General features: G+C 38.8%; 1 protein-coding gene across 1 annotated transcript in view; it reads left to right on the plus strand.

Moving 5' to 3' along the window:
* The window catches only part of robo1 (roundabout, axon guidance receptor, homolog 1 (Drosophila)), a 52,683-nt gene that overhangs the window by 12,382 nt on the left and 26,957 nt on the right, over positions 1-13,344 (plus strand). The window contains exons 9-11 of the mRNA XM_066699946.1: positions 1,847-2,018; positions 8,121-8,321; positions 12,304-12,330. Coding sequence (XP_066556043.1) covers positions 1,847-2,018; positions 8,121-8,321; positions 12,304-12,330 — 400 coding nt within the window. The remainder of the gene's footprint in view (positions 1-1,846; positions 2,019-8,120; positions 8,322-12,303; positions 12,331-13,344) is intronic.

Consider the following 13,344-nt stretch of genomic DNA (forward strand, 5'->3'; position numbering starts at 1 on the left):
CTGGAAAAGATCATCATGGAGAGACAGCTCCATCTGCTGGAATAAATTCAATGCTGTCACATGAACTCCTTCACAAGCCTATCTACACAAAGAGTAGTAACAATCCAAGGGAATAGGAATGCACTGATAAAACTATTTCAGTTTATTTTGGTAGGTTGCAAAGAGATTGTTTAAAAAGCTAAGCATAATTGATCCCTTTTTCTAATTAATGTGACTCAATTCTCTCAGAAACGATTGTTGACATACAACAACTATAATTTCCAACTACGCAGCCTCCGATCATCCTTTTTAAAAAGCCAATAAATGTGAACTTTACATTTTGTTTTAGAAAAGGGAAGATATTACAATTTAAATTAAACCACATAGCCATAGAGAAGGTAGAAATTGTTAATTTCAGTTACAACAATGGATTATTATTTTTTTCAGCAAATTGCATTCTTTCAAGACATTTAGTTATATGAAGCTTAATCTAGTTATCATTCACCTGGAATTACTTTAATAGAATAATTAACCTGTTTTGCCTACTCTTAACTAATTTAATTCACATCCTTTTAAACATAAATAATGTTCTTATGTTACTGAAGAGGGGAATATCCCTCTAATTAAAATAAAAATAAGAATAATCCATAGTTGTTGTTTTTTTTTATTAACGAGGCACAGCTGTTGAACGCCAACTACTGTGAGTGAAATGGTTTTGTGAATTCCTTTTTACAATTAAGCAATAATATTCAAAATCTTTTCTCATGGTGGAATTTAGTGCAATTTCATGGCTGTTAAAAGTAGTACTGGACCATAAAACACTAATGATAGGTGTTTTTCTATTTTGTGTTATTATTATTTTAGAAACCAAAATAATGTCAGTATAGGATAAGTGGAATTCAAGACAAAGAAAGAGAAGTAACAGGATGTATGTATTATTTTAGACCGAACCAGAAGAGACTTTTTGTGCCAAATCTTATTTTGCTTGAGAGACTGCAGTTGTTTGCATATAAAGATTATTGTAACTGCAATAAACTGTAACCAGCTTAAGCTTTGTTTTTAACTTGATTGACATTTAATGCACACTGTTGTTTATATCGTGGTTGCAGTATATTGGTAGGCAAGGTTGAGTTCATTCTTAAAGCAAAATCATTCTTCAAGCTTGTCAACCAAAGATAAAATATTATGTTAAACTGTCCAGTAAAAACCTGCCAGATTGACACATCAAGGTTCTCATAACAGCATATTAGACTTTGCTTTCAACAGGTTTGGGTTAAAAAGTTGCAGACTGTTCTGTAATTTGCCCAACATGTTTCTGTATCAGCTTTTTATGTGTTCAGAGTAATATTTTCATGCACAACTGGTTTATTTATTTTTTGCAGTTTTTGTTTCACCCATTGTACTCTTCTGTCATTCCCAAGAAATAGGGGAACGCATCAGAGCAATGTAATGTTCCTACATAACACAAACCACAGACATCATTAAAACAATATTAAACAAACAAGCAATAGATCATTATGGACTGTAATATTATCTTCCTTTCAAACAGATGATAGGAAATCACAGACACATGGCTGAAACATATTCCAGCAGCAAAAGACTGCATTTAATGAGAGAGAATTAGTGGTCAGCATATTATAGTTTGAAGCTGAGTATTAAGCTAAAACAAGTAAAGTTCAAAACTATTTACTGGCCAGAGTCTCCTTCCCCTGTAAAGCTGGAGTTGTGTGCGAGATTTTAAAACACAGAGAGGGTTTGTGGTTGTGATTTCAATTAAGTTAAATAGGGAAACCAACACAAATATTTGTGCTCGTTTTGTCCACGTTTACTTGGATCTGAGCTTGACTCTGTCTGTCTTTCTGTGCAGATCTGGTGCCTTGGAAACGAGAGCAAGTACCACATCAACAGGACAGTGGACGGCACCACATTCTCGGTGGTCATTCCCAGCCTGTCCCCGGGAATCCGCTACAGCGTGGAGGTGGCAGCAAGCACCGGAGCAGGCCCGGGGGTGAAGAGTGAGCTGAGGTTCATCCAGCTTGGTGAGTCATGCCTTTATACCTGCCCTCTGAACTCCCACAACACCCCTCCCAATACTCACATGTTTTCTTCTGAAACCCAACTATACAACATCAGTGACACAATTAATATAGTTTAGGCACCAAATCTTGACTCTGAGGGCAGGATTCAGAAGGTTTGTTCTCTTTCACCTGCTAAGGACAAGGAGAAGAAGGTAATTGTGGCCTGTTGAATAAACAGTAAGTTATAATAAATAAATTATATTAAGTAGTGAATAGAATTCAGGTTGCAGTGAATAACAGAATCACTGAGGCCCTTGGGAACTGAATTGGTTGCCTTAAGATTTATTTGTAGAGACTTCTGTCTTGTACTTTAAAAATAATATCTTATTTTCAGGAACTGTAGTTTCAAAAGCCACTCATGCAACATAATATTATGTATAATGATAAAATGATTTGACTTATGGAACATTGATATTGTTTGAATATCATTATATTATTCCGGTGTAGGACATTAAAAACAGGACACTTTATTTTTTTTGTTATTGTCTTTCAAATGTAACACTGAACAATCCTTTAGTGAGGTTTGTTGTCATTTTAAAAACTATTTTTGCCTTAGGATACATGAGGCCATAAAAAGGAAACATTTCCCACATAAATTCAGTAGGCAAGTAGCATAATTAAATGGCTTTGATCCAAAAAAGTGTATCATTGTAGAATGTAAATGTCCCATGTAAAGTGTAGAAGTTACTACTCCCATAGTCCTGGGGTGCAGAAAAAAAATGTGATGCTGGGAACAGAAGTATGTTCCTTAGAGGTTTTGCAGTCAATCTTGTTTCTTTTTTTACCTCTATATACTTCTATTTAATGGGGAGCATATCTCAAAGCCCTTTAAAAGTCATATAACTAAAGGATGAAGTCAAAGTGCAGCAGGAAAATTATAAATACTACAATCAAGTAAAATAAATAAATGAATTAATTAAACTGTGAAGAAAATCCCCATAATGATTAAAAAGAAAACCGAAGCAAGCTTTTAATACAAGGAAGCAAAACAATCTTAGCTTAATAGAAAGAGGCCTAGGCAGCAAATTAATAGACTATTACAAAGTTGAAGAGCAGGTGAGATGTAGATCTTTTTTGAGATTATGGTTGTAGTGGTTATCAGAGAGGCAACCAGGACCAATGTTGTGGAGAGTTCATTAAGGTAGGGGAAGAGTTTTGAACTCCTGACTGGAAACCAATGATGAGACGGGTAAAGAATGGTGCCTTGGTATCATTAACAGTTGTTCCAGATCCAGCCAGCTGTACCTTTCTCATGGAGAGTGATGGGAGTTGCCTGTGTATAACATGACACTAATACCAGCTGCGAATCCAGCTATCAAGTGAGTTAGGGGTGTACTTATGTAGTGATTGAGAGGCGTTTAGAGTCGAATGTTCAGCTATATAAGGCTCCTGGCCCTGGAGCTCTCTGTTCATCCCAATGTGGAGAAAGATCCCATTGGCTAGGGTTTCAGACATGGCTTTTGGATCCAGAGAAGTGTATGCTTGGAGAGGGCTGTTTTCAGACTTCAGACACATTTTGTGTTGTTCTTCCATTTCCACCTTTCTGCCATTGTCATGTTGTACAGGTCTTTTGCTTATCCAGGGGTTCAGATATCCCCAGCAAGTCCATTTGGACACTGTCACATTGCCTGTTACTGTCTTACTGTGCTTCTTCCATGGAGAGAGACTTTGATGTATTTTGACCAACAGTTAAGTCATATTTTAAAGGACAATTGAGAGAAATTGAGCATATTAATGTTATAACTCATAAATCATGCAAATAAGTTCTCTTTATTAGGTCACCATTTGTGCTCATAACGCTAGCACCTTGATAAATCAAACCCCAAACCCACAAACAGTATTTTTTTTAAGTGTTTTAAGAGGAAGGCTAGACTGCTTTTTAACTTTACCTCCTGATGGGACCAACAGAAAAGAAACCTTCATTGTCATTGGGAGTGAGAGTCCTGTACCACCAGTAAAGAGGCTGTGCTCACCCACTTCCTAAGCCATCATCTTTCATGAGCCCTACCAAAATACAAATACACCATAAAGCCAAGTGAACAGAAAATCTGGCACAGCATTTCATTTATGCATCATTTTTACAAGTATAGCATTTCACTCAAGATTGGATCCATAATGTTCCATTTTAAGGCCACAGCAGGAGCAGTGTCATTTTACATTTATTTCTAAACCTAAGCGGTTTTCAAATTTTAACAAGGGAAGAAAAATGCCCCCTGAGTGTTTCAGTGCGATAAATGGGGGAGAAAGCCCGTGCAGATAGCTGAATCTATATATTTTCAATGGAGGTAAAACCTGAGCATTTGTTGCTTTTTGATATCCAAGAAAGAGGAAAGCACAGAGAGGGATTACAGTGCATTTGTCACACCCTGGTGTAGTCAGCCAAGGCCTGCTTCTCTCAGCGAGCTGGTTAGTCATATAATGGTACTTCACCACACTGTCCTACACAACCCAACTTAACCTTACCCAAATAACCATGAAATCAATAAACCAGGAGTGCACAGATAGAAAGAAAGACTACTGTGCGCAGGCTTGGATAGAAGAAAAATGCTGCACTGGCAAACCCGTGAGCCTCTGGAGTACTGTTAGTCTCTGGAAAGATAAAAGGGCTACAACATGAAATAGAAGCAGAAAAAAACTTGCAAGTTAACAAGAAGAAATTTCTTTGGGGAGATGTGATCGTCTTTCATCTGAGCATAAAGGGGGGGGGGTGGGGGGGGGGACATCAAGTAACACTGGCTTTCTGTGCAGACCTGACACAGATTTGGAAAGCACAAGAAGTTTTCTCAACCGTTTTCATCTGAGAATGACCTGGAAAAAAAATAATAATAATGTTTATACATGTAATCTTTAAGCAACATTATGGCTGGCCTCAAGCAGACATTAAGGAATGTTTTTCATTTTTATTTTTCAAATAATTTCCTGCCTGATTTATAATTTAAGTGAAATCAACTCCATAAAAACATTAAAAGTAGTTTTTTTAGTGGAGGCCATGTTTATATCATTAACTGCATTAATGTTGTACCAGGAAAGCCAGTCTTTCAGTTATGTACATTTGATTGTATATGAGTCTTCAGCTGATTTAAAGGTCAGTATTCATGACCCACTTATTTACTGGACACACAAGTCATTCTTTTCAAAAGATTGTACTGATTAACAAAACCATATGGAGCAATCAATTTTTTTTCATGAAATGCAAAACAAACTCATGCGCACATACAGTTAGGTCCATAAATATTTGAACAGTGACACAACTGTCATCATTTTTGCTCTGTACACCACCACATTGGATTTGAAAGGAAACAATCAAGATGTGCTTTAAGTGTAGACTTCCATCTTAAATTTGAGGGTAGTTACATCCAAATTGGGTGAACTGTGTAGGAATTACACCCATTTGTATATGTGGTCCCCCCAATTTTAGGGGCTAAAAAGTAATTGGACGAACTAACATAATCATTAATTAAATTGTGAGTTTCAATACTTGGTTGCAAATCCTTTGCAGTTAATGACTGCCTGAAGTCTGAAACCCATAGACATCACCAGATGCTGGGTTTCTTCCCTGATGATGCTCTGCCAGGCCTGCACTGCAGCTGTCTTTAGTTCCTGCTTGTTTTTGGGGCGTTTTGCCTTCAGTTTTGCCTACAGACCAACCAGAGAGATAGCAAAAACATTAGGTGTGGCCAAATCGACTCTTTTTAACATTCTTAAAAAGAAAGAACGCACTGGTGAGCTCAGGAACACCAAAAGGCCCGAAATTCTTTCCCTGGTGAAGAAAAACCCCTTCACAACAGTTGGCCAGATCAAGAACACCCTCCAGGAGGTAGGCATATCTGTGTCAAAGTCAACAATCAAGAGAAGACTTCACTAGAGTAAATACAGAGGGTTTACCACAAGATGTAAACAGGAAACAGGAAGACCAGATTAGAGTTTGCCAAAAAACATCTAAAGAACCCTGTACAGTTCTGGAACAACATCCTATGGACAGATGAGACAAAGATCAATTTGTACCAGAATGATGGGAAGAGAAGAGTATGGAGAAGGGAAGGAACTGCTCATGATCCGAAGCATAGCACCTCATCTGTGAAGCATGTTATGGCATTGGCATGTATGGCTGCAAAGGGAACTGGTTCCCCTGTATTTATTGATGATGTGACTGCTGACAAAAGCAGCAGGATGATTTCTGAAGGGCTATATTATCTGCTCAGATTCAGCCAGTTGCTTCAAAACTCATTGGACGGCACTTCACAGTGCAGATGGACAATGACCCGAATCATACTGCGAAAGCAACCCACGTCTTTTTTAAGTCAAAGAAGTGGAATGTTGTGCAATGGCCAAGTCAATCACCTGACCTGAATCCAATTGAGCAGCATTTCACTTGCTGAAGGCAAAACTGAAGGCAAAACACCCCAAGAACAAGCAGGAACTAAAGACAGCTGCAATACAGGCCTGGCAGAGCATCATCAGGGAAGAAACCCAGCATCTGGTCATGTCTACAGGTTCCAGACTTCAGGCAGTCATTGGCTGCAAAGGATTTCAACCAAGTATTGAAACTCACAATTTAATTAATGATTATGTTAGTTTCTCCAAATACTTTTGAGCCCCTAAAATTGGGAGGACCACATATACAAATGGGTGTAATTCCTACACAGTTCACCATAATTTGGATGTAACTACCCTCAAATTAAAGATGAAGGTCTGCACTTAAAGCGCATCTTGATTGTTTCCTTTCAGATCCATTGTGGTGGTGTACAGAGCCAAAATTATGACAATTGTATCACTGTCCAAATATGTATGGATCTAACTGTATATATGCTACACTTACACACACATACTGCATAGACATATGTGAGTTTGCATCTACAATATGTATTTATTATTTAGGTATATTATACATATACCGTCATCTTACCATTTCCACATTTTACACTAAGCATCACACAATGTTGCAATCTCCCTTTTTGTATTCTCTAGTCTTCAGAATTAACAGAAACGGCAGAATCAACATCCTTTGTATTTTAGAGGCAATATATTTGCAATACCTTCACATAAATTACTTACATTAATTGAGTATGAGGCACAGAATTAAGTAGGACTCCTTACATGTGCAGTTAATGTCACATTGTGCAGAAACTGTTCTCTCAAGATGTCATACATTCAGGTGCCTCTTTGCTTTAGTCTACAACACTGACATACGAAGTAGTGCTTGATGCATCTATAGCCTTGCCCTTTTGCCTCGTGTGGCACAATGCCTGATTTGCCCAGGCTGTCAGGGAAGTGCTCACTAGCAGCAACACATCAAATCCACACTGAAATCATATGCCACCAATTACAAGATTTGAGAGCTGCTCAGTGGATGCTAACTGACAATTTGCCAATTTTCACGGCTAATCCCAAAACAGATTAAAAACAGTCAAATGCTCTTTCTCTTAGAATGAAAATCGAAGTCTCTGATTTGGGCACAGTCAGAAATTGCTGCTTGCTGCAGTTTTGTGTTTGGCAAAGTAGTCCTGGAGAAATTATAATTTAACTAAACTAGAAACCCCAGACTGCTGTTTCCAAAGTGTTGCAAGTTATGTAAACATTTATGAGTTATATAACTGCTAATTAAAGTTAAATGCTTACATCCCTATCCACTTCTATAGCTGAAGATGATGTAATTGTGTTTGGATGTGATTTTGTTGGTTTCTGTTCTCACACAAATCATCTGTGGAGTGACAAGCTTTACAGCTTGCATAACATATCTATGTAGTGCTGTATTTTTAAGAATTGGACCTGCCTAATATACATGTATAAAACATGGGATAACTTCCCTGGTAACTTTGAATCTCTTTCTACAGTCTTCACTATGTGACACATTTAAGATTAACAATGTTTTCATTTATCGGAAAATAAGTGTTTGACATATTTTTTTAATATTTACACCTCCTCTTTAGCCAGGTTTCCTCATAGGACTAATTTTTGGATAAGTAAAAACAAAAGGTCTGTAGTAGCATTAATCTTTCATTAGAAGTTTGGTGTTGAACATCACTCGAACCAACTGCTCTTCTTCTCTTCCCTGCTGGTTAGACTCCTCAGGAAGGATCACAGAGAACGAGGAGACGGTGAGCACACTTTCCCAGCAGATTTCAGATGTAGTGAAGCAGCCTGCCTTTATCGCTGGAATTGGAGCTGCGTGCTGGATTATCTTGATGGTCTTCAGCATCTGGTTATACCGACACCGGAAGAAAAGAAGTGGACTGAGCAGCAGCTATGCTGGGATACGGAAAGGTGAATATTAGATTTTGGAGCATTTTTCAAACCTAAATTGGATGTTTTATACAGTACAAAGCAAGGTGGGGTTCCAGCCTAGGTCCTGGAGAGCCCTCGTGAAGCAGGGTTTACATCATCAATTGTGAAGGCCTGAAAGCATTTAATTGTGACAAAGTTAAGTGGTTTTGTGTAATTCAGTGATAATCAGAGACAAACACCTTCATTCCATTCAGTACTTATGGGTCAGAGTTCCTGAGTTTAACCAGAGAGATTGGGAGAATTTGGACATCTCCAGATTTTATTGCCTCTTCCTTATCACCCACGGTTTTGCACAAGAAAGATACTATAATCTTCTTCAGAAATGTGTCAGATGTTTTATATTTATATACCCTTAATCCATGACTACATCCATGAGAAGACATCGAAAGCTATCTCCCTGGATGCCAGAGGAAGAACAGAGAGAGATAAAACCAATTGGGTACAAAAATAAATGGTACCTTTCCTATACAAGGGAAGAAACTTCACCACCTCGTTTGTAACTAATACACCCAAGTAGGTGTAATTCAAGAGTTTGGTAAGAAACATATCCCATTGAAAACCATTTGCAATGATCTCAAAAATGTCCAATGATTTGGCCTCAAATGAAAAATTTAAGGAGAAAAGAAAGGAAAGCAAAAGAAAATCCTGAGTACTGATGACAGCATGAGAGTTGGCTCTCATACTAATGGAAAAATCTAAACAGAGATGGTGATGAAGCCGTAGTTCATCTCAAGATGTTGGCACACATTCTGCCAGCATCCCACCAGCATAACAGCTGGGAGCGGCATATGAAAGTCGCAAAAGAATACAAGTGTGTCTTCTAAATGAACTGCTGAGTGACAGTCTCATTAGCGAGAGGAGAAGAAGGGATCTGTGTGCAGTCTGTGACAAACCCTTTGAGACATCATAGACGGTGGCTGTGGAGAAATTTCCAACTGCGATCCACAAAGCCTTTTTGGAAACGGGTTCTAGCAACCAAGCAAAGCAGCACCTACCTCACCCTCAAACTACTTTCATTTCAAATTACAGAAGTGATTGTAGGCAGAGATTGTATTGGATTATAACAAGCAAAATGCTTATAAACCAGGTGGTAAAAAAACATGATCTGTCCTACCTTTAAATAAGAAAAAGGCCTGCGATTCTTGAGGATTTATTATTATTTTCAGAGTTATAAGGCTGCTTGGCATAAGGACATCAGTAATGGGATATCTATAAAGAGACAGCCATCTTGGAAGTGCGTGTCCATTATTTTTGGCTATAAAGGCATCTTCTTCACTTCCCACAAAAACCTGGTAAAAACCTTTGCATGACTTGAATCGCCAGCTTGCTTATAATAAGCATAACGCTGTAATCAACTCCCACAAGAGAAGTGGAACCCTGTAAAACATCATCTGCTGGTGCAATGGAAAGACTAATAGGGCTGCAGTGCGTGTTCTTCATTTAACCCCCGACAAATGGGTTCCTGCTTTCTTGTTTGCCAACGCTACAATTGCATTTTTCCACTGCTTTTATATACAGTATAATGTCCAGGGGAGAGTTATGGCTGGGTGTGTGAAACTTTCTTACTTCTTGTAGAAAAGCCCAGATGAGAAAATAATATATGTTTTCTTCAGAGCCAGAAATGTATGGGCCTATGAACCCCAGTGCTGTTCCACAACAGTGACAGTATTAAAACTCCAATTATGTTATTTTTAAATGTCTAGCTGCAGGCATTACAGCTGCTGAAGTATCCCACCTCCTTGTAGTTCTTATTTTAGGTAGAATATTTGTATAATAGCAGCTCACAAAGGTGTCTCTTCACAGCGGAGAGGGGGTCGGGGGGTGCAGGGAGCTTAGGCTTTAGACGTGTGCCCTGTGTATATTACGATGTCAATACATCATTTACCAACCAGTTTCAAAAAGCATTGACAAGCTCTTTTCTTCTCCTTCAAAATGTCCTTGTACTTTTTCAAACGTTCTAAATCAATGTTCATTTTTTTCAACACCCTGCCCTGAGCGTGTAGGATATATGGACACCCAGAATTCAGGAAGTACTGTAACCATGGCAGTATTTTTCTTTTCTTTTTTTTTTTAATTCATCCTGATAAATTGTTTGCAAGATGAAAAGACCTAGATGAAAGATAGCACAATATCATTTTGGCTGATGAAGATTGTGATGGTGTCTGAAGGACATCGTATGAATTGGATAGTCGCTGGAAAGCCAAGGTTGTATTTTAAAAGCATTGATAATGAAATACATGCAGGAGAGGGGAAAGAAAAGATAATTTGATCAACAATGTTTTCAGGGAAGGTAGCATGTTTATCATTGAAAATTTCTTAGCACTGAACACAACCCCCCTTTTTCTTTTTGAAGAAGAAGAAGAAGAAAAAGTCAGATCCAACAAGGGCAAACGGGGACGTGATATGGCTGCAGACACCACAGCCTCCCTGTATTAGCATCCCATTTATCATTTGCTCACATTTTGCCTGCAAGCACACATGGACATATTAGCATGTGAAGTGCCTCTTAGGTGAACACACACAAAACGATTACATTGATTTCTCCATCACTTATCCTCAAAATCCTACAAAGATTACACAGATACCCTCTACAGACACCGGTATGCTCCTGATCGAGGAAGAAATTAAAACAAGGCCTTCCACTGTCTGACACTGAAACAGAATCAACATGGCAGGAGTCCTGCAAGGCTGTGGCTAAAGAGCTTTATCGTGAGATTCTAAATCTACTGTTTTACTGTTAGGTCTACTGCAACACTTAAATGTACCTAGTCGTGTATGGACAGGGTTCCTCGTTTTTCTTTTTTCCGTGTGAACCACTCCGTGTGACATTTTATATCAGAGGAAACATGCCATAATTGCAAGCACGTAACACTAGAAATGACTAGAAGATCAGTTAAATATTGTATTTCCAAGCTGCATACCATCAGATGTTGCAGCCCTATGAGGAAGTATACTTTCACATTAGCACTCGCAATAAAGCCTTAAAGGTAGAAATGGGAAATTAATGTTGTTGACACATTGCTCTCATTGCTGTTTTTCTTCTTCTCTTTGTTCTTTCATCTTCACTGCTGTGCTTGTGTAGCATTTTCAATTCTCGAGTTCAGTCTTTTTCTACTTCAGAAGAATATTATGTAATAAACAAAAGGAAAAAGCAAGAACTTTTCTGGATTCCCTTTCACGGGATGAGACCTAAATTGTGCATTGTTGTCTGTGCTCAGATACACCATCATATAGTTCCATCTAAAATGTTCCTTGCTTCCATGTCAACTATAGGTCCGAGTGTTACATTCTTTATCCTAGTAACACATCACTAGCTTTATTGATAAAGCACTAGTATGGAAATAAGACCACATGACCATCAGTAGTGCTGACATGCCAGCGCTTTACAAAACTGGTCCCTGACAATGGGGGGAACATGGGTCTTTTTGTCACAGTTTTCACCAGACTGAATGTGAAAAAGAGCTTTTATTTCTTTGCAGGGTGGCTCTTTGTGCTTTGACTGTGGTAATTGAAACATCCGTGACGTGTTCTGAGTACCATGGCACTAATGACCCAGAAGCAGCAGGCCTTGACAGCCAGGGTCTAAAGTTGAAACTGCAGCTGCCCCTGGTCTCACCTTACTCAGCAGGAGCTGCTGTTAAGATGGGGTGATCAAAGTGGTCCACTATAGAGAAGGACGTAATGTGGCAAACCCTGGCAATCAGTTCACTACCACTGACTGGAAATAACAGAACCAGCCAAGGCCTGTGTATTATATAATATTATATATAATATGTGTCAGTCTTAACATGTACTACTGTTTCTGCTTATTAAAAGTATTATTTTGTCTCTGGTGGGGCAGATATTATACTTTAAAACAGGATTTATATTAATAAAGTTTATTCTGGTACTACATAATGAAGACTTCACTGTTTACAAGACTAATAACATGCTTTATTTTTCTCCTTTTTTGCACTTTCAGTCCCATCATTTACCTTCACACCGACAGGTAGATACATTTTGTTTTGGTCTTGGGGGGGGGTATTTCTTGGTTGCCTGTTTGTGCTTCTGCTTTATATACAGTGAGGGAAAAAAGTATTTGATCCCCTGCTGATTTTGTACGTTTGCCCACTGACAAAGAAATTATCAGTCTATAATTTTAATGGTAGGTGTATTTTAACAGAATAACAACAAAAAAATCCAGAAAAACACATTTCAAAAAAGTTATAAATTGATTTGTATGTTAATGAGGGAAATAAGTATTTGATCCCCTATCAATCAGCAAGATTTCTGGCTCCCAGGTGTCTTTTATACAGGTAACGAGCTGAGATTAGGAGCACTCTCTTAAAGGGAGTGCTCCTAATCTCAGCTCGTTACCTGTATAAAAGACACCTGTCCACAGAAGCAATCAATCAATCAGATTCCAAACTCTCCACCATGGCCAAGACCAAAGAGCTGTCCAAGGATGTCAGGGACAAGATTGTAGACCTACACAAGGCTGGAATGGGCTACAAGACCATCGCCAAGCAGCTTGGTGAGAAGGTGACAACAGTTGGTGCGATTATTCGCAAATGGAAGAAACACAAAATAACTGTCAGTCTCCCTCGGTCTGGGGCTCCATGCAAGATCTCACCTTGTGGAGTTTCAATGATCATGAGAACGGTGAGGAATCAGCCCAGAACTACACAGGAGGATCTTGTTAATGATCTCAAGGCAGCTGGGACCATAGTCACCAAGAAAACAATTGGTAACACACTACGCCGTGAAGGACTGAAATCCTGCAGCGCCCGCGAGGTCCCCCTGCTCAAGAAAGCACATGTACAGGCCCGTCTGAAGTTTGCCAATGAACATCTGAATGATTCAGAGGAGAACTGGGTGAAAGTGTTGTGGTCAGATGAGACCAAAATCAAGCTCTTTGGCATCAACTCAACTCACCGTGTTTGGAGGAGGAGGAATGACCCCAAGAACACCATCCCCACCGTCACACATGGAGGTGGAAACATTATGCTTTGGGGGTGTTTTT

This window comes from Amia ocellicauda, chromosome 3, assembly GCF_036373705.1.
Source record: "Amia ocellicauda isolate fAmiCal2 chromosome 3, fAmiCal2.hap1, whole genome shotgun sequence".
Classification (NCBI taxonomy): domain Eukaryota; kingdom Metazoa; phylum Chordata; class Actinopteri; order Amiiformes; family Amiidae; genus Amia; species Amia ocellicauda.